A 23,329-nucleotide genomic window follows, 5' to 3' on the forward strand; every position below is an offset into this window, starting at 1 on the left:
GATTACAGTTAAAGCATGTCAAAATGACACTTAAGGTGGTGATGTGAGGCAGGAGATGTGTAATTCGAGCGTTTATGGCTGTCTTAGAAGTAGCAAAGACTTCTGAGAGTTGTTGTACTGAAAAACTTAAAAAGTTAACCTTTGTTCGACAATTGGAAACTCACGTTACTCACGTGCACGTGCAGTATAGCAGCTGATCCAGAAGGGCTGTAAAGTAATTATGATGCCTTTTTTTATTAACTCCATATTCACCACACAATAAGGCTCACAAAAGCGACTCAAATGTTTTGGGTTTCCTGTACAGCCAGCGAGGACAGATGTTTATTGACGTTAGAATTGAAAAGTTACGTTTATACCCATATGGGAAACAATCACGTGGTAACTTGTTCTACAGTGATGTTGTTCCTGGAAAGAAGCTTTCAGCGTGGAACTTCCTCCTAAGAGGTGGTGAATGGAGGAAGAGAGGGTGATTTGCTTCAGTGAAAGTGGCAAGACGTGTCCTTGCTGAGAATGTCCGAAGTGGGGGCACTAGCTAATGAAGTTCCGCGGAGCATTTACCATGGAAATAGCGTTAGAATAACGCCAGGCTTGCAACATTACGCCTATGTGAGAAAAGAATGTACGTTTGGGATACACCTTGATATAAAAAAATGAGCTCCAATATCAAGTAGTAAAGATACATGTAGATACTAAAAGCAAATTTAATGGAAACAACATCATTAAAACGAGATATCGAATTTCTCATAAGGAGGTCTTTTAATCAACATGGTTGATGACATTATCGTTAGGCATGCACAATTAAAAGAGCACATTGCTGAGTAATTTATAGTATTACATTATGTTAATCCCATATGCCCTATTAACATTACCCATTTTGCATCATCAGGCCATAATAATCTCAATAATGTTATCGATCATAAATGTTTTCTTAATTGTGACTACATCACATTTAAAAATAAGATAAAAGAAAATCAACTTGGAGTCATAGATGTCAGTCTAGCATTGCTATTTCCGAAATATTCAAGTCAAAAAGAATTTCATGTGGCAGATAATCAATGTGGCAAACAATCAAACTTCATGGGTAATAAATATCAAAATTATAGCTAATTTACATTGAGCAGTAATTAAAAATATTATAATTTTCAAACGAAACTCTTCAAAATCTAAGAAAACAGAAAATAGTTACAAAACATTGAACAAGTACAACTTAAGAACTTAGAATGTGGTAAACAATTAAAAGTCATAGCTGATAAAAAAAATCAAAATCACAGGTAATTTACATAGGACATTAATTAAGATTATTATAATTTTCAAATGAAACACTTAAAAATCTCAGGTACACAGTTACAAAACATGTTACAAAGTATGCGTAATTAAAGTCTACAAATCATACGAACATCATTTGTGGGGTCGCGTGGCGTAACGGAACAGTGCTCGGCTCGGAACCAAGAGGTCCGGGATTCGAGTCTTGACATGCCACCGATCTTGTGCCCTTGGGAAATGCACGACTTTCCTCACTTTGCTCAGGTGAAATGAATTAATACTGTTAAGTTGAAAAAATCTTGAGTTGGTCTCCATGACTTGTGATTACATGTTGGAATATGAAAAAAAGCATACGAACACTTGTAATCGATTCGTGTAATACTCTATATCTATCCGTGACAAGACTGGCACTTTGTGTCTTCCCCAATGGAGGACGAATATTGTCTAAACCCTCATAGACACGAGAACTGCTGACTGATAAGTACTGTAGGCGACAAGCCCTCATCCAGGGATCTGCCTTTCCCAGAGGCTGTCTGAGCAGATCCATCACTCAATGAGAAAATCACTACCTTTGATGTGCACATTGCAACGATCTACGTGAATAATTAATCACACTGTGTAGTAATGAGATCATTAGCGTTAAATTACATCCTGCAGTGTCCTCTTATCGAAAATAATTGCTGCGCTGTTTTGTGTATTAAGTACAATCAAACGGCGTTTGGGAAAACTCATGACATGACACATGAAATCCTTGTTGTCGTTGCCACTTCTTGGTGTGCTCATTGCAGAGTTTTTGAGTTATGTTAATGCTATCGCAGTCTAGAGTGGTGCATTTACTACACAATATTTAACCAAAGACGTCCATAATAGACAACTTTATCTCAGCCTTACACATGTCTGACATACGTAAATGCAGCAATTCCAAGATCACTCACATTGTTGTGAAATTAAGTGCAACTTTAAGTTTCAGTAACACTTACCATATTTTGTGACGAAAACTTGTCTTGAATGTATGCTACTTGAAGGAATCTGGCAATATTTCAAACCAAGCATTTCTGTGACCTGTAGCTCTCACGACACACTAGTCCCAGGCACTTAGCACTTATGGGTTTGTCACTTGTGGAGAGTACCAGAGCAAGAGGTGAATCATAGGGATGAGAGTCGTGAACACACATTGGGAGTGTGACAAACACCATTAGACCACAGCAAGTAATTTTCATGGATGACATCAGCACGCGCATTAATTTTGCCTGATTTTGAAAAAAAAAAACAACAATAAATTTTGTTGACCTCTGACAAATGGGCAAAGGTGTTTGTTGGTTTGCCGGAACATGGATTGCAGATAAATATGAGGAGAGGAGACAAGACAAGGCTCTGATTTATGGTCTTGTCTTTACTTTGATGCTGAGATGCATTTCATTCCTTTTACATGTCATGTTCACTGAATCAAAACCATTTGTACAATGATTGAAAACATTTTTTTTTGGTGGCAAATGGATGTTGTAACAGTTGTCAGTAAACATAGCTCAATATAGGTATAATTTCTTGTTTAACAAGGTTTATGATTGAAAATTTGAAATCTAGGAATCTTGTTTTTTGGGCCTGCCTTGTTTTTTTTCTGCCCTATTGCATTATATTTGGAGTCTGTGGAGGATGTCATCCATAAAATGTACTTGCTGTTGCCTTACCATAGTGGTCAATATACTGCTGAATATATCAAACTCGCTAGGAGGGGTAGACGCAATGTCGGCTGATGCCAAGGCGTTTACGTATTTGGTTTATACCGTAAACTTTCACTGGAGTACTTTTTAATACCCTCTACAATAGACTCAATTACATGGCGCCTAGTGTAAGTTGATTATACATCATAAACTTTTGCAGTTATGTGAAATATCTTTATGTGCCGCCGTATAAGCGGCTTAAATTCAAGTTTGTGCATAAACAGTTTATGCTGATATAACAAGTGAACGGAATGTCGAAGTAATTTCCTTACGGTTTTATCATTACGACTTACTATATATGTTAAATTGCACTGAAGATATTGCTCGTTGACGGAGCTTTTGGAGTAAGTTTATTTGAGGCATGGCAAATACTTTAGGCATTTTACGCAAAATAAATGACTGAGTTCCTCCAACAAGCTCCCCTGAGAAGTAGGGCAGGTCAATCAAAATGATCCGGTGAAACTCTTTGGTGACATTCATGCTACAAAGAGGATACTTTGTAAGGGTTAAGCCTCGTAAGAATTAGTTAGGCCCAAGCAAGTCAATTTCATGGATGACATACCCGCTTCCAAGTTTAATGCGAGCGGGCCAAAACAAAAACAAGGCAGGCCAAAAAACAAGGTTCCTACAATGTATAATTTTGACTCAATCATTGTAAAAATGGTTTTGATTCAGTAGGAACATCACATATGGGCAGCCAGCATCACACATCACTGCATCAAAGTAAGAAACAAAACATTAAATCGGAGCCTTTTCTTGTCTCCTCTGTTCATACTTATCTGCCATCCACCTTCCGGCATGGCAACAAACATCTTTGCCCGTTTTCGGCATGTTGACCACTGTCAACACAAACAAAATTTCTTGTTCTCCCCCCCCCCCAAAAAAAAAATCAGGCGAACATCAATGCGCGCGCTGATGTCATCCATAAAAATTACTTGCCGTGGCCTTATCTGCGAAACTTGCTTGTCACAAAGTTTTGCATGTCTTCATGCCACTAGGTCAGATATCCCCAATGGTAGGTAGTTTGTAACCATTGTGGACTCCAGCGTCCCTGGCTGAGTCGGATGATATTATTCAACTTCCTATCCGATAAGTCACTGGTGATTTCCTGGAATTTACGTGGTGATATCCAGGAATTTAGCGTCCCAATACACTAAGGCTTTTTAACCCATATTAGGAATACCATGCTTTGCACGTTTAATGACACCTTTTACAGCGTCCCCCGTAGATTTATCTCTTTTCTGTAGCCAAGGAAATGGATTATCACTCCTAAACCGCTTTACCGTGCAAGAGATCATCCATCTGTCTGTGTGAGATAAAGTTTATAACAGTTTTATGGGCTGTGCGATGATCCGCTTGTACCATTGACTGGAGATTTTAAGATTCAACATGACATGCGCTCGGCGCTACTGTCATAACTCAGTCAAGAATCAGCAGTCACAAATTGAATATAGAAACAGGGAGATACTATAACATAGTCCCTGACCAAAGGTTCTGTCCATTGTGTCAAAACGGCTTACACATGACTATATTGACAACAATGTTGTACATATATCTTTACAAGTTGCTATCCTATAAAATGATAATATAAAACATTAAAAAATCCATGCAAGGCTCGAAATTTTGTATTGAACATGACAAGAGATTTTAAAGAGTTGTATTGATGCGTCCATGATACTCTTTCACTTAAGACTTTATTTTGTATGTCATTTTAAGTTCAAACTAATGCCGCCTTATGTTGATAACGTTTAACAGTAGCTGTTTGTCAGTAACACTGCCTCATGACAATGATGTCGAAAGACTAAAATTACAAATGTCTACAATTTACAGCATGTGATTTTAAGTGGGATGGCATTCATTATAAGTTTAGCAAAAGGTTAATGGATCATTTTGTTTACATTACTGTTTAATGTCTCATTGTTATTAATAAGAAGATAAGCATGCAGTAATTGGAAATTACTAAATGAAGCTTACTAATACGTCAAAAGGCAATTCATTTAGAAAAGGCTAAATCACTTTGGGAGGCAATTTTTTTAAAGCTTGCTGTCGACATTTTAGAAGATCGTAATCTTTTCAGATATTAATATTTTAACTAGAAATAAGGAATAATACCTAAAGTAGTTTACTTTTTGAAAGAAGAATATTATGGAGCGAACTCTACGTTGATTATACCATAGTTTTGTTTGTTTTGCATAGTCGGTAAACCGCCTTCATAGGCGTAACACAGTAGTTTTGTACATGTGAGTACAAGCTGTGTAAGACCGGACTGTAAGGTTTGAACCACCCACACCGGGAATGACCCCTACTCTTTTCGTTAAGTGTGGTGGGTTCTTTAACGTGCGTGGAGTGTAGCTCTCCCATGGCATACACGGGACCTCCATTTAACGTCCTATCCGAAGGACGTCCCTAGCTAGGTACACCTGAGTGAAGTTAGGAAATTCGTGTTAAGTGCCTTTCCCAAGGGCACAAGATTGGTGGCAGGATTCGAACCGAGACCTCTTGGGTTTGAGCCAAACACTCTACCGTTACGCCACACGACCACAAATACTAAGTCTAAGTCTTGGCTTAAGAATCTTTCGCTGTCGCAGTAATATTTCCGTTTGTCCCAATTCCCCCAAAGTCATTTGTGTTTGTCGAAAGAAATTACGCAGAACCTTTTAACGACGCTATAGGTATCAGAAAACTATATTCAATCAATATCAAGTACACAATGCATCATCATCGATTAATGTACAGGCACATAAAAAGTGAAGAACCCAATATTCGGGGTGAGTACAGGATGATGATATTGATTTTGAAAACTTAAAAAAATAACACAGGAACTGATTCCATAATTCTCTTGCCTGTGGTACTTGTATGTGTGCCAAATTCAATATAGAGATGGCTTAGACAAAATGGTCAACTTACAAAAAATTGATTTATTTGTACTACGTGATGTTATCGACAAAACTTTATGAAAACAGTGTGAACCCTGAAATTGAAAGCACGTCGCCCGAAGTGGGTTCAGGCTGTGTGGTATATTTAGGCCACTGAAAGTGATTTTTACGGATGACATCAGCGCGCTCATCAATTTTCGCCTGATTTAAATAAAAAGTTATCTTCTGACAGTGGTCAACATTTTAGAGTCGTCAGCGAAGAGAGCAACAGAAGGATGTTCCACTATACAAGGCAAGTCATTTATGTACAAAAGTTAAAAAAGGCCCGAGAATTGAGCCCTGAGGAACACCAGACGTGACACGGAGCCATTCTGAGTAGTAACCCTCCACCACCACACGCTGACGACGGTTAGTTAGATATGAATTAAACCAAGCAAGAGGATTTCCACCAAAGCCAAATGTTTGTAGCTTGTTGGTCAAGAGGGTATGAGAAACAGAATCAAAAGCTTTGGCAAAGTCGAGAAATAACATGCCTACTTGCCCTCCTCTGTCTAGTATGGACCCTACTTTGTGATATGTTTCCAGAAGCTGAGTGGTGGTGGAACGGCCGGGTGTAAACCCATGTTGAAAATCGTGAATGGTCCCACGCAATAAAGGTCATATAGCATTACAAGGACATCGTTCCATGACTTTGCTTACAGAAGATGATAGAGACACTGGTCAACACTCTCCTTATCGCCCTTTTTGTGGACAGGTGACACACTGGCTTCCTTAATTCCATTTACTAGGGACTTGTGTGGGTGTAGCCATCTCTTTAGCCATCACGTCTTTCCAACTTGACCTTATGGTCAATCTACGGTAGCCAGGCCCCCTTCCTCCCACTCGACGGCATTTACATATCTATACAAGCTTTCCCGCAGCAATACCACCGCACCCTAGGTAATACGTAATCAGGCCGTTGTTAATTATACCCATTGCGGAGCTTAAGATCAAATAAGAGTGGTATAAGTCGGGTATTCCATGCAAAAGAATAATTATCTTTGTAGTGAATTATTCAAAATGTTTTGGACTCGCTGACTCTTTTTGTGAGGTTGTCTCATTTAGAAATGCGCGCACTGGCGTATGGATGCTCGTAACAACGGTACGTGCACTACATGTTCAATTTGTTTAGAATAGAAGTTTTCTGTTTCATACGATTCTGCTACCTCTATTACCGTGGATGTATTAGATGACATGGATTATTTGATATTTCTCATTGTACAATCGTGTGGCAGGTTTACAAGAATTGAGAGATTCTTGGGAATAGCCTGATTGGGATAGTAGTGTAGGATGTAGGTTGTAGATCCTTCTTGACGCGGGTTTGGATATGATTTAGCCACTTTTTTTTACCTGTGTCTGTATTTGTATCTGTAAAGCTGGAATAAGCGCCCTTCGGCGTAACACACCAGCTTCGCAAGTATGCGGCACGGCGGCAGCTAGCTACATTACACCGAACGACTTGTTACACTCAATCTTTGCACATTTAATTGCATGGGTTGTTTAAAGCTTCGAACTGATGATGCCTCAACTGTGCTTGATGGCAACGAGTTCCACTCTACGATTGTTCTTGGAAAATATATTTTTTTAAATACCTCAATTCTTGGTTGATAACTCTGATATTTGAAGGCATGACTATTTCTTGTTCTTTTCTGGGCTGGTATCAAATACTGGCACGTCCACCCGTTTATTCGTCATTTTGTACATCATGCATAGCCTGGACATTTTTCGTCTGTCTTCCAGCGGCCCACACTCTAGGTTTCTTTTCATTTCCGTTACACTACGAGTAGCACACCTTTCATAGTTGTTCGTGCAAAATCTTGCGGCTTGGTTCTGTACCTTTTCCAGTTTATCTTTGTATTTCTTTGTATATAGATCTCATACTGTCGCGGCATATTCTAGGTTCGGTCTCACAAGCGACGTGTATGCAAGTGATTTTACCCTTGTTGGGCATGCCCACAGATTGCGCCTAACCACTCCCAATGTCTGTTTGGCCTTAGCAGTGATGTTGTTACCATCAAGTGAACTTCTTGTGTCGGGGATTACAGTTCGTTCAACACCGTTTCTCCTTCAGGAGCCGCGCCTTTCTCTCCAGAGAAATAATTCGATTATCTTTCCCTCCGTCTGCCTGGTGGATATCGTCTGACAAATCCGTATGTCTCCCCAGTGACAACGGCCTCCAAATTGGCTACTGGGGGAAGACCGCCGGAGTGTTCATGATAAATGGGCGGATTTGTCAAACGGTAACTTGCGGAACATTTCCCTGCCCTGTGCGATTCGTTTTCGGGACGCCTTGTTCACCGTGCCGACAGCTAGGCGTCTTCCCAAGGTTTTCTCCTTCAGACTATATTCAGGGGTCCTTAAGAATAACCTTGAATCGACCCTTCACTTATACATGGTCACGGAGAAGGTAGGTAGAGCTTTGAAGGCATGCAATGCCACACTTGTAATATATATTATTGAATTTTACGGTTGGCATCCGCGCGCGCATTGATTTTCGCCTGTTCTAAAAAAAATCACCTTCGAGACTCTGGCCTGGGTGCCATCCTCCGTAGTTCATGGTAGCTAGCGACAGTAAGGAGCCGGCGGTAACTACGGAGGACGGTACCCAGGCTGCTGAAGCTCAAGAACTCAGTACAGTACGTATTATATATAGTACACGCAGTGTTTAGTTTTAGATCATTATCAACCATCCGAAATTTTGATCCATCTTAACCAACATTGTGACGCAACAGTTTACTGCAGTAGTAGTACTACAAATGACAAACTGTCAGTAGTCAGACAACATTTGAAACACTTACCGCCATTGTTTTTGCAGCAATAACCGCAAGAGGGCGTCGATGAAGCCTCGACATGATTCAGAGGTCCATACTTTCGTCGCCTACTCTTATGTAGTAGTAGTATTCTCAGCAAGGCTATGGTGTTATATGCCATGGAACAATAGCAACATTTTGAGGGGTCGTGTGGCGTCTTCGGCCCAGACTCAAGAGGTCGAGGGTTCGAATCCTGCCCGATACCACCGATCTTGTGCCCTTGGGAATGGCACTTTACACGACTATCCTCACTTCACCAGGTGTAAATGAGTACCTAGCTTCGGCTGGGGACGTCCCTCGGATAGGACGTTGAATGGAGGTCCCGTGTTTGGGAGAGCCACACCCCACACACGTTAAAGAAACCACCGCACTTATCGAAAAGAGTATGGGACCTTCTCGGTGTGAGTTGTTCAAACCTTACAGTCTGGTCTCGGGGTTGACATCTTTGAAGAGGTGATAGTCAACTGTTATGTCAATCCTTCCACAAATGTGGTAAATCTTCATAAAATAAAATTAAAATCTTTTTTTCATGAGTGTGCAGAATTTTGGGCGACGCATCCTCGGTTTTCCCAAGAATGCACAAACTTAGCGATGGGGTCGTGGAACTCTAGTAATGGTATGTAACGAATTTTTGTTGTATTCTAAAACGCAGTCCATTCCAAACCAAGTTTCAGAAAATGGCGTTTAGAATGCGACAGCATCTCTTGTGTGACAAGGTGGTCTGTTAAGCAATATGGGGTGACTAAATCGGTGAGAGAAAATTGTTCATGAGTGCTAGCTGTGTCCCTTATCTTATGAGATCTATGCTAATTGTTACGATCAAAGGTAATGCCTACTTCCCGTGCAATTTGGCAGCGCGCCGCTAGTACTACTGTCTGGCACCTCAATCATGCATTAGGTCACACTGACTTAATCTTATGGATGACATCCTCTGTAGACCCCCCAAACTAGTGCCCACGGGCGAATTAAAAAAAATTTCCAGCGAAAAAATACTGCTAAACCACATAAATAAATACACAACTGGTATATTGTGACTTTGCGGTAGTACACGGCGACTTTTACGACAAACCGGCACATGCTGGCCTTTTGCGGCATTTGTGAATCTGCACTGTACTGAGGTCTTGAGTTCCGTGGAGCTTCGACAGCCTGGGTGCCGTCCTCTGTAGTTACCACCGGCTCCCTATTGTCACTAGCTACCATGGACTGCAGAGGATGGCACACAGGCCAGAGAGTCGGAGAAGGTGAATTTGCTTGAGAACAGGTGAAAATCAGTTGCCGCGCGGATGTCAGCCATAAAATTATATCAGTGTGTATTTACATGAGATGAAACAAGCCCCACACAGCACATGTTCACATGTTCCCCACTCAAAACATCAGAAACAAAAGTTTGTACTTGTTAATGATGTCTGGGGAATCCCCAGACATCATTATGAAGTACAAACTTTTGTTTCTGATGTTTTGAGTGATGAGGTCAAGGATTTAGCTAAACAGACGGACGGGTCGCGACCTTACTAGACACCAAGGCGCCGGAAAACCAAGGGCCTGTCTTCATCTGGAGGTGTTGAATTTATAACTTAGACCACACTAAACTAATCTTATGGATGACATGCACTGAAGACCTCAAGACTAGTGCGCGAAGGCAAATAAAAAAATACACGGAACTCAAGAACTCAGTGTACAGTGAGAGTACAGTGCCGACTCATAAATGCCGCAAAAGACCAGCATGTGCCGGTTTGTCGTAAAAGTAGCCATGTACTACCGCAAATTTACAACACACTAGCTTTGTATTTCTGTGGTTTAGCAGAATTTCTTTTGGCTGGATTTTTTTTATTCACCCCAGTTGGTGGGTCCTCAGAGGATGCCATCAGTGTGGTCTTACATGGTGCATGAAAGCATGTTTTTCGGGAAATCTCTTTCTCTACATAAAATCAGAGTTACTGTCGAGCATGAGAACAAATACCTGTCGTTTACATTACAGTATTGAGTGCATCTGTAACGTCCTTGCAATGGGATACAAAAGAAGTAATTGACCGTATACTCATCCCGTTCCAAGGACATAATATGAATACAAAAAACCACCGCAGTATGTCCAGTATTGGGTCCAATGGGGCTCGTTATAATAGATCACACATAAACGTTCCAATATAACTGTTACAACAAGGAGCCACTATCCGTTTTATTTTTGAAGATTTACCACATTTGTGGAAGGATTGACATAACAGGTGACTATCACCTCTTCAAGATGTCAAACCTGAGACCAGACTGTACCACTCACACCGGGAAGGTCCCCTACTCTTTTCGATAAGTGCGGTGGGTTCTTTAACGTGTGTGGGGTGTGGCTCTCGATCCCAAACACGGGACCTCCATATAACGTCCTATCCGAGGGACGTCCCTAACGGAAGCTAGGTACTTATTTCCACCTGAGTGAAGTGAGTACAGTCGTGTTAAGTGCCTTTCCCAAGGGCACAAGATCGGTGACATGGGTAGAAATCGAACCCGGGACCTCTTGGGTCTGAGCCGAACACCCTACGCCACGCGACCCCTTTACAATCCACAAAAAAGTTGTAAGACACATAACGAGAGTTATGTGAACAAACTCATGGTTGGGGCTGTTTTTATCAAAAATGTTCAAATGGCACAAACAAAACATGAAGATAACCATTTCAAAACACCCAAATCATCATTGTACACTTCGATGATTCTATTGACCATTCAACACAGCACATCATAAAATATTTACACGCATATGTTGATATCACACTGTTCTATTATAAGTTCCACTGCCTTTGTGTTGGGGTATCTATGGGAACAATTTTACAGTATAGATCAACTGTAGTACTGTGTTGGCTATTGTATAAGAGACTTAAGAGATTTATTTTCAATAGTATAGTCTTACCTATATTACATGATTGTCTTTGAAATGGTAACGATCGTCTTTTCAGTGAACCACTTGAAGTTTTGTGTTATATACTTTAGAAAATTAGAGCCCTTTCTGGATATATAAAAAACGTATATCTTATAACGACAGCGATAAAACATATGGGTTTATGAATTTTTCCACATATTCACATATAAGTTGTCTCTTGGACCTGTGTTTTTTAGGCCACACCGACTTAATTTTATGGATGACATCCTCTGAAGGCGAATAAAAAAATCCGGCCAAAAATAAAAATGCTATTAAACCACAGGAATACAAAGATGGTATTGTGAATTTACGGCAGTACATAGCGACGTATATGGCAAGTTCATGAGTGGTGGAGCTTCGGTAGCCTGGGTGCCCGGCTCCATATTGTCGCTAACTACCATGGACTATCCAGGCCTAGAGCCAGGCCAGAGCCTCGGTGGACGTGCTCTTTTTTTTTGAGGGCAGGCGAAAATAAATGCGCGCGCGGATGTCATCCATAAAATTAAGTCGGTGTGGCCTTATTTGGGCGATATGTATTTCTGTCGCCTCGATGGATTTCCGAGCATAATGCTTTCAGACAAATGACTGTGTGGAAGTATTGTCAGAGGAGCATCGAAGCGAAAACTTCCCTGTAGTGTGTCCTTGTATCTATGTACACATTCAACTAGAATAGATTCCCATCGGGTTATGTTACTTAGGTAAAGACAGAATGAACATTTGTTTTACGTTAAAAAGACGACTGACTGATGATCTGTTGAGTTGCTTCACGGTTTCCAGGTGTGAGGAACATTTGTTTTGTTAAGGTTTTTACCTTGTTAAGGCGTGTGGGTCAGATCTCGTGACTAGACAGTAATCCCTGTAAAAAGCTAACCGTTTTGAAACTACCATCTGTTGTTGTTCGCAGGCGAGGCTACGGGCAAGAGAGGGATGGCGAGGTGTGGCAATAGAAGACACTGAAGTACGTGTCTACTTTTGAAGACGAAGAATAAGAAGAAGAAGAGGGAAGATAAGCAAGATGAACCGGTCCAACATGAAGAGAAAGTCTTCGGCTAAGGGGAAGAACATCACCTTCAAGTGCCCGGATAAGGTAAATTCGATATGATAAGTATTATGATAAACATTTTCTCACAGTTTACCTACATTTTTTGTTGTTCTTATCCAGCATCGTGTATTTAGCTTTTTGTGGTGTGTTGTTATGTTGCCCCTTTACGATTGACAAACATCAATATACAAGCCGTTTTGTATTCAGTGATAGTTTCTTTTACCAAATTCCTATGTCTCCTAAACCGTTTGCATAGCCCTTTAATTTCTGAGGTGTAGAGTTTTCCATCATAAATTATGGTGACATATGTTCAATAAAGTCGCCTCTGTATTTTATACTTGTTAGTATAGTGTGATCCTTCTAGCTGTTCCAGGACAAGAAATATCTTGCTGCCTCTTTTATGAAGTCTTTTTGTTATCTCACATTTCCCGTATCTTTTATTTGTGTGGGCGTGTTTATTCGTAATGTATAATATATGTACGTTTAGTCATATGTCAGGGAAACATAACTCTCAGCGTAGAACCTGATATTTCCTATGGTAATAACCATAAGGCAGTAAGACATCGGCGAACCGATGCTTTGTGTACTTTGTGTAATCATCGAAATGGCCACTAAATGCCACTGTCACACATTCAGAACCTACCCCCGAACACCAGCCGACCAGACTTAGGTCACGCCCACCTTCCTATACGAAACGAATTCGAGTTAAATTCGATTCAAATGTGACTGCCAACCACGTCCCAACCTATTACCGAGCGCCAGTTAACTGTGACCGAACCTCTCTCCACAACCTCTGTTTTTTTAACGTTTTGAAACATTCGGCTGTTATAGCCGAACAGTAGGCAGCCCGGCCAAACTCCAGCCAACCATAGCCGACCTTGTTCTTGACCTACTCCTAACCAGGGTTGGGGGAGTTAAACCAGTGTTTGAGAGGCCATAGTCTTCTATCTTTGAATTCTACACCTTACCAAGGACATCTCCTGCACAGCAGTCGTCTTTCTCGATGTAAGACGGGCCTTCGATACAGTCTGGCACCAGGGGTTGACATACAAGCTGACCCGCTACGGTGTGGGAGGGCCCCTACTGCATTGGTTCGACAGCTACTTGACAGGAAGACAACAAAGAGTCGTCATAAACGGTGTCACCTCATCCTGGGGGAAAACAGCAGCAGGTGTCCCCCAAGGCAGCATACTCGGACCTCTGTTATTTCTCGTGTACTTAAACGATCTGATGAGTCTCCCGTGTAGGTCAGCGTTAAATTGCTTTGCTGATGACACATCTTTGTATAATTCAGCTAAGACATCTCAGGAAGTGGCAGTTTCAATCAATGCTGATTTACAACTGGTGTCAACTTGGTTTTCGGATTGGGGCCTTACACTCCACCCTGATAAGTGTAAGGTGGTCTGCGTCAAATCTGGCCGAAAAAACGCCCTGCTGCCGCCTATCTACTTACATGGGAAGTTAGTGGAGCAAGTGTCCTCATATAGCCACCTGGGTGTAACCATCCACCAGACTCTCACATGGACAGAACACGTACAAGTGACAACAAGCAAAAGTAGGAAAGTACTAGGTGTCCTGCGCAAGGTTATGGGCAAACTGGGTAGGCAAGCGCTGGAGACAGCATACTTTGCCCTAGTACGACCAAAGTTGGAGTACGCTGCAGCGCTCCTGGGAGACCTAAACAACACAGCAAGCAAGATGCTGGAACAGGTTCAATACCATGCCTGTTGTCTCGTCACAGGGGCGATGAAGGGTACACCTTACTCAAACCTACTGCAGGAGTTAGAATGGGATACTTTATCCTCTAGACGACAATACAACTCACTCACCATCATGTACAGGATGACGAAAGGCCTCGTACCTCCACATCTACAGTCGCTTACTCCACCAACAAGGGGCTCCCAGTTTACACGTATACAACTACGCAACAATACTCACCTTTGTGTTCCTCGCTGTCGGACTCAGGTTTATAAAACCAGCTTTATTCCACATACATCTTCACTTTGGAACCAGCTACCCCAGACAGTCAGAGACGCCAGCAACCTTGCTGCTTTCAAGAGAGCGAGTAAAAAGCACCTGTTGACCACGAGGCATCATCAGATGTACCGTACTCTAGGCTCAAGGCCGAACAACATACGCACTACCAGGTTACGCGTGGGCTGGTGCCAACTGAACAGTACACTATACAAGATGAAGATCAAGGGCAAAGCATGTGTCTGCGGTTCTTCTTCTGAATCAGTCCAGCACTACTTATTACACTGCCCCCTATACTCTGACCATCGCAGCAGACTTACTGCAGCTGTTGAACGACTTGTCCAACAACGTCCCACCGTTTCCCTCCTACTTCAAGGTTCACCAGACCATGACCCTATTATCAATAAGCAACTTTCAGATGCACTTCACACGTTTATAACATCTACAAGAAGATTTACTTCCAGCTGATCCTCTGCTTTTCCATATTGTACTAAGTTCTAGTTTTTTTATGGTATTTACATGCCTTAGCACCTTTCTAATCTTAGCTATTTTTGTATATAGATGTACATGATTCTTAGCTCTTTCTTGTTATTCAATTGTATTTGCTGTTTGACATGTATATTGTATGTATGTATGTATATTCTATGTATGTGGTCACGCCATCAGCTGATTAGCTGCCTTGTGTCCACATTGTATTGTATTCGTCGCAATTTCAATAAATAAATAAATAAATAAATAAATAAATAAATACCAAGGACATTATACTGTAATTCCTGATTTTTTCAAGGTACTGTTATGTTTTCACTGTCACTTCTGTATAGTTATCATTACTTTAAACAAAAAAATTCCTGGACCTTCTTATTCCCGCACCTGTCGCCACCGTGAATATATAGTTCTGTAAAAATGTCCACTTTTTTCAGACCGTGAATTTTTGCTACCGTGAACATAAAGAGAATTACAGTATCATGTCCTTCGCCCAACCTCCTTTTATAATTTCCCTTCTTCATAAAACTAGAGCCTCCGTGAGCCTTTTTTCCGTCTATAACTTTCCTTCCTCCCAAGTGTCCAAGTTTTTTAAAGTTGATAAACTACAATTCCTAGAGGCAAAATGTTGTTTTCACCCTCCAGCAGAATCCACTATATCCGGCCCATCTATTTCCGTCCCAAGGGGGATTATATTGTCACATTCCGTTACGTACATTCGAACCTGCCGGTCCGCCATTTTGACCCGCACAATTATTAGCCCGACCACATGATAGATCTGGTTACAGACTAGTCATCAATTATTCAAAAGCCATTAAATGAGCAGCTCTTTGTCATTTTGTTGCCTCTTTAGCGTTTTGATAGCCCGGAGGTCGCCTATTTTATTTGCATCACAAAGAAGGATGTAAAGACTTCTAAGAAAAGTATAATGCCTGGTCTTTTTGACGTTTACCGTTTTTTGTTTGTTTGTAGGGCTCGAAATCCCACTTGCATAAGTATGCAGGTTAGTGCAGGTAAAATTGTAGCTGTGTAGGTATTTCTGATGTCTACCAGCACCTAACCTGCACTGATCCATGTACTGGGTATATGCAGGTTTATATATGTGCTATATTTCTATTAGCTGTATTGACTGTTGCCACCTATGAAGCATAAAAGAAATAAGGGCAATGTTTTTGTAACGGCTTTTAGTATAATTCAACCATCTGAGTTGTGCAAAACTTGCCTGGTATAGGTAATTTTCAATGTTACCTGTACCGGTACTGGTTTGTAAATTTGCTATTGCATGTGTAGAAGAGACTATATTTTTGTACATTTTCCATCGTGATACTGTTGAAATATTAGTTTAAATCACTCTAGTGGGAGAAGATCACTTCGTCATAGCGTACATAGTACCTTCAATATCAATTCAATAACAATAACTCTATGATTCTGAATTCAAATTTTGTTATCCATCATTGATTTCTACTTAGATAATACCTTGACCCTATCAATTCAATCTGTACAATACTATAACGATTTTTTTTACTTGAGATCAAGGACATTATACCTTGTTGAGATCAAATTACGGAAAGAGGTATTGCAATTGAGCCATTTCAGTCTTCCATTCCCTTGCATATGTAACGTATCTGATCAGAAGTTGACAAGAAAGTACAGTAAAAAATGCGGTTCGAAATGCAAGAACGTTTTTGTGGTCCTGTTTCAAGATTGAGCTGCAGTTCCATTTTCTCAGTAGGGGGCGCTTCACAACATGTATGTATGCCCTGTAAGTTTAGTATCGCTAAATCTTACGCTATATGTCTTACTTTCCGGTATGAAGAAGTCTACAGTTCACAGGCTTTGCCTTGGCAGCCATGTCGTAGTGAGATAATAAATAATGTTTATCAGCTACTACAATCTTCATGCCCTTTCTAATGTCAACTTTCTATCGCATATGTTATGCTCACAGTACTTTAAAGTTGCGATACCAACACAAGAAAAAATATGTTCGTGACAAATAGATATGACCTACCATTCCATAACCTAGTTTTGAACTGTACTATTGTATCTCCTGCCGACATCTAAAGCCTTAAAGATAGAGAAGAAGGAAGGGGTACTTACCCAAGGCGCCGCTGCTAGCTTGAAAAAGACACGGAAACATTCAAGCACAGAATGACATGCTTTGTGCAGATACTAATGGCAAAAAGAGGTAATTCACAAGTAATGTACAGTTCAGGGAGTCGTTTCCTTAACCCATTCAGGCTCCTAGCATGGCTTGTGAAGTTTTGTAGTGGATACTTGACAAGAATCTGAAGCACCATCTTGGCTCACATTTTCCGCTAGCAAATGTTCCTGGGACTGTAAAGCGAACTGCCGTTAGGGTGTTGGGCCTGATACGAGTCTTTTTGAAGTGTGAGATGCTTAAAACTTAGTTGCTGTATATTATAAAAAAAGAACTTTATTTCACGACAATTGCACATGGTACAATGTATGGCAAACTACATAAAGAAAGTAAAAAACAATAATATGAATGTGTTGAATAAGACCTAATGTCGAATATAAAATAAGGGATAGCACAAGTCTTCGATAAAGTGTTACAATCGAGTGGGCTAATCACATGTTTCGGTGTTTTTTCTAATAACAAAGCATTCCTTTATATATCTACCTATTACATGAGAACATTTCAAATAGCATTAAACACTTTGGGATCTAGGCTATTTTGTCAGGAAATTTTGAGTGACCAAAATGTGTATGTAAAGATAAATGTTTGATACGTTAACTGTATATACGTTTTGTACCCATAATTTGTGATTGTATCCTTTATTATTCTTTGTGACCAAGGATTCTTATAAGCACACGATGCGCATTCTGTCAATGCTCAATGCTCAATGTCAAATCTATATATAGAATAGAATAAGGCCACATAAAGTAATTTTTATGGATAGCATCACTGCGCGCATTGACATTGCCCCTCCTGGCGATTTTGACATCAGCAGCAGTATGTTGGCATTTATGGTAAGGCAAGTAATTTTAATGGATGACATCAGCGCGCGCATTCATTTTCGACTGATTTTGGAAAAAAAGTTTGTTGCCCTCTGTCAGTGGTCAACATGCCGAAAATGGACAAAGAATGTCTGTTGTCATGCCGGAACATGAATGGCAGATAAACATAAAGAGAGGAGACAAGGCAAGACATCATCATGATCATGATCATCATCATGATCATTATCATGATCATCATCATCATCAGCAGCAGCAGCATCATGATCATCATCAGCAGCATCATGATCATCATCATCATGATCATCATCATCACCACGATCATCATCATCACGATCATCAGCAGCAGCATGATCATCATCATCATATGATCATCATCATCATCATCGTGATCATCCTCAAGATTATCATCATCATGATCATGATTCTGATCATCGACCCTCATCATCATCATGATCATCATCATGATCATCATCACAATCATCATGATCATCATCATCAAGATCATCATTATTATCATGATCATGATCATCATCATCATCACGATCATCATCATCATCATCACCATCATCATCATCATCATCATCACCATCATCATGATCATGATCATCATGATCATGATCATCATCTTGATCTCATGATCATTATCATCATCATCATGATCATCATCATCATGATCATCATGATCATCATCATCATCATCATCATGGTCATCATCACCATGGTCATGATGATGGTCATGATGATGATGATGATCATGATGATGATGATCATGATGATGATGATAATGATCATCATGATCAAGATGATGATCATGATCATGATGATCATGATCATGATGATGGTGATGATCATGATGATGATGGTGATGATGATGATGATGATGATCGTGATGATGATGATGATGATGATGATGCCTTGTCTTGTCTCCTCTATTCATGTTTATCTGCTATTCACGTTCCGGCATGGTAACAAATATCTTTGCCCATTTTCGACATGTTGACCACTGACAGAGGGCAACAATAAACTTTTTTTCAAAATGAGGTGAATATGAATGCGCGCGCTGATGTCATCCATGAAAATTACTTGCTGTTGCCTTACCATAAATGCCAACATACTGCCGCTGATGTCAAAATCGCCAGGAGGGGCAATGTCAATGCGCGCACGGATGCTATCCATAAAAATTACTTTATGTGGCCTTATTCTATTCACATAGATTTGCGAGCATTGACAGAATGCGCATCGTGTGCTTATAAGCATCCTTGGTCAGAAAGAAAAATAAAGGATACAATCATAAATTATGGGTACAAAACGTATATACAGTTTACGTATTAAACATTTATCTATACATACACTTTTTGGTCACTCAAAATTTCCTGACAAAATAGCCTAGATCTCAAAGTGTTTAATGCTATTTGAAATGTTCTCATATAATAGGTAGATATATAAAGGAATGCTTTGTTATTAGAAAAAACACCGAAATATTTGATTAGCCCACTCGATTGTAACACTTTATCGAAGACTTGTTGTATATTCGACATTAGGTCTTATTCAACACATTTATTTTATTGTTTTTTACTTTCTCATCACGACCATCATGATCATCATCATCATCGTCGTCATCATGATCATCATTAACATCATGATCATCATGATCATGATCATCATGATCATCATCATCACCATAATACAAAAGAAGGCTCTTTTTTATCTTTCATAAAATCAGGCAAAAATTAATGCACGCGCTGATGTCATCCATAAAAATTAATTTCCGCGGGCAAATGTTACGTAAATGCAACTTTACGAATGGGTCGCAAGAAACACTTTTTAATCACCCTCTAAATCTTCAACGATGTCTAATTGCGACGAATTGCTGCGTGATTGAGTCTTAGAAAAAAGACATGAAGGGTTTCCTTTCAAAATTATGGACTGATCATCCTTAGGCCCTCATATCTCTCTGTTCCATACGGTACACGTCCTATAATCAAGACATAACGATACGTTAGTGCGTAAGGTCGAAGAATCTCAGGGATTATCTCTAGACTACAGAAGACATTTACAAGTAGAAGACGTGTTGCCGGCATATTCAACACGCGGCTTCTGAATACTAATTTTGCAGTGTGTAACATTAGGCCACAGCAAGTTAATTTTATGGATGATATCCTCAACAGACTCCAAATCTATTGCGATAGGGCGAGAAAAACAAGATTTCTACATTTTCAAATTTTGACACCATAAACCTTGTAAAACAAGAAATGACACTGATACGTTAACTATTATAACATCAGTTTCTCAGTGAAACAACTTAACAACATAAAAGGAATGAAATACTTCACTGCATCAAAGTAAAAGGCTTTGTTTTATCGTTTTGTCTTTGACTCAGTGATGTCTTTCATTCTTCTTTTATGCGATGTTCCCACTGAATTGAAAACATTTGTACAATGATTGAAAACGTTTTTTAAAATTTTTTTAGTGAGAAATGGCTGTTGTAATAGTTGGCAGTAAACAGCCAATATAATATTATGTATCATTTCTTGTTTAACAAGGTTTATGATGTCAAAATTTGATAATGTAGGAACCTTGTTTTTTTTCTCGCCTTGTTTTTTCGCCCTATCGCATTGGATTTGGAGTCAGCGGAAGATGTTATCCATAACATTTACTTCCTGTGGCCCTACCTTCTCTTCCCTGACGGTGGAGTGACGCCCACCGAGCCTCTTTGGCTAATCTCTCTAAAGCATGGATTACTGATTTGTTGCGCCAATGTGCCAACATCTGCGCATTTGCCACCAAAAGATGCAATTGTTTTCCGTCAGAAATCGTTAAAAGGAAGGCAACAGTCCATCACGAATAACAGACCAGTTTTGTATTCACTGTTCATATTCAGTGGTGCGTATTTATTGAACACGACGTATCATTAATCAATGTGTAAGCTCGCTGACGGCGATACAGTGAATACAGCTTTATATGTCATTATGTTGGCATGGCAGACATGATGACATTAACTCTCTTGCTGGAAACATATAACTTTGTTACTGGTCACTGATGTGTTGTCCTTAGTTGACGTGTGACCTGAAATGCACCAAGAGACATCCAATTATATGATGTAATATCTATTCTTTGACTGCATATTTTACGACAAATCTGGAAGAACGACGTCGTGTTTTTGCTATTTCATCATAAATGTATGGCGTAATTCACTTTGTTTTACGCGTTTCTTTATATATCATGTATGCCTAAGGATATGTGCTTACAAATATATTACGACTATATGTTTCATTTTCATTTTTCATTTTATTGAAATTGCAACAATGCAATACATGCGGAACAGAGGCAGCTGTTGCTGGTGTTGTGTCCCGCACATAGAAACTAATACTGGACAGACAATACTCATTTTCACTTGAGTCTAGTGGGGAAAGTCGTGTAAAGTGCCTTTCCCAAGGGCACAAGATCGGTGGCATGTCAGGACTCGAACCCGGGACCTCTTGATTCCGAGTCGCGCACACTGCCTTTGCGCCACACGACCCCACATATATGTTTAGGGATTTGTTTGGAATCCCATGATGTACCCTGTATCATATTATACTTAGTCTGACCCCGACCGCTTCCCTAGGCTTTCATGACCTCGAAAAGCGACCTGTAGGCTGAGTTGGGTATTTCATAAATAAACCAAAGGCTCAAACAAACAAAGAAACAAACAAACAAACAAACAAACAAACAAACAAACAAACGATTTCAACATGTTCAACTTATTAAGAGCAAATGTCTGTAAGGATCAAACAATGGTGGCAGGGGTCAAAAAATCGATTTGGCTCAAATTTTGCACAGTGATAGTACTTGGCCCACAACCCCTCAAAATAGCTTTCTTTCTGCTCCACATCGACCGTTGCCATGGTAACAGCCAAACATGTTTTAGGGCCATTTTCCATGATTTACGCATGCCAGAAACATGAAAATTGCCAAAGTTTAGGACGCCATTACAAACAAATGCTTGAATATATCGGAAAGACAAAAACTGTGCTGAAATGTCCAACTTATCTGCTTTCCTAAGATAGCTTTAAAATTTTCAAAAGTTCAGTTTTAAGGGTCTGGGCATCACTAAGACAATACAGTGTTTTGGGCTTTTGAAATATCCATATTTCTGCCCATTTTTGAAGCGCTGTAACTCCAAAGATGGTGATTTTTTTTCGTTCAAAATGTCATAACAGATACATAATCATATGAGCTATAAAATGCATGTTTGTAAAGTTTGGCCAATTGTTTGGTTCTCACGTGGTTGTCCTCGGAAGTAGGTCATATTTTACATTTCAAGAAAAATACAAATTTTTGTCATCTTTAAGATATAATAAATAAAATACGAAAACAGCAATTTAATACTACTTTAAATAATAAGTAATCCTAATAATTGTCTATCAAATGAATGCTTGTGGAGGTTGGAGTCTTGTTTTGTTGCTGTGTAATTGTCCCAGAAAGTAGGCCATATTTTGGACTTGTGCTAAAATTAACATTTTGGTCTATCTTTGATGCTCTATAACTGACGAAGTAGGATGTTTTTTGGATCCAATCTTTGTAGGGTAGTACATACATGTCTTGTGTATCAAATGATATCTTGTTGAGGTTGGAGTCTTGTTTCGTTGTTGTGTACTTGTCCCTGAAATTAGGCCATATTTTGGACATGTGCGGAAATTTTTCATTTTGGGCTATATTTGAAGCTCTATAAGTGACAAAGTAGGATGTTATATTTGAATCCAATCTTTGTTGGGTAGTACATACATTTATTGTGTATCAAATGAATTCTCGTTGAGTTTGGAGTCTTGTTTCGTGTCTGTGTAATTGTCCATGAAAGTAGGCCATATATTGGACATTACAGAAATTGTATACGGCTGTTTTTGAAGCAGTAAATATGACAAAGTTGTATTTTATTTCAATTCAATCTTTTAAGGGAAGCACATAATTATATGCATTTTGTATCAAATGAATACTTGTGGAGGTTCGGGTCTTTTGTCGTTATTGTGCACTTGTCCCCATATTTAAACATATAAAACTAAAGACATTAGCACACACGTGCACTTCCGAACTTGAAGCCATATAAACGCCAAGGTAGGACGTTATTCGAATTCAATTCTCTAGCAGAAGTAACTTTATCTATTGTCTATGAAATGAAGGCCTATAGAAGGTGGGTTCTTGCTTAGTTGCTCTGTACTTGTCCCCAAAGTAAGTCATAATTAGGACATATTCTATTG

General features: G+C 39.8%; 1 protein-coding gene across 6 annotated transcripts in view; it reads left to right on the plus strand.

The window, feature by feature from the left end:
• Window positions 1-23,329, plus strand: part of LOC109476290 (sodium channel protein 1 brain-like) — a 123,826-nt gene that overhangs the window by 42,800 nt on the left and 57,697 nt on the right. For all 6 annotated transcript variants that reach the window (XM_019777198.1, XM_019777197.1, XM_019777199.1 and 3 more), the window contains one exon: window positions 12,519-12,701. In XM_019777198.1, the coding sequence (XP_019632757.1) occupies window positions 12,630-12,701 (72 nt within the window). In that variant the 5' untranslated portion in view covers window positions 12,519-12,629. The remainder of the gene's footprint in view (window positions 1-12,518; window positions 12,702-23,329) is intronic.

The sequence above is a fragment of the Branchiostoma belcheri genome, unplaced genomic scaffold (assembly GCF_001625305.1).
Source record: "Branchiostoma belcheri isolate BF01 breed outbred unplaced genomic scaffold, Haploidv18h27 scaffold37, whole genome shotgun sequence".
Classification (NCBI taxonomy): domain Eukaryota; kingdom Metazoa; phylum Chordata; class Leptocardii; order Amphioxiformes; family Branchiostomatidae; genus Branchiostoma; species Branchiostoma belcheri.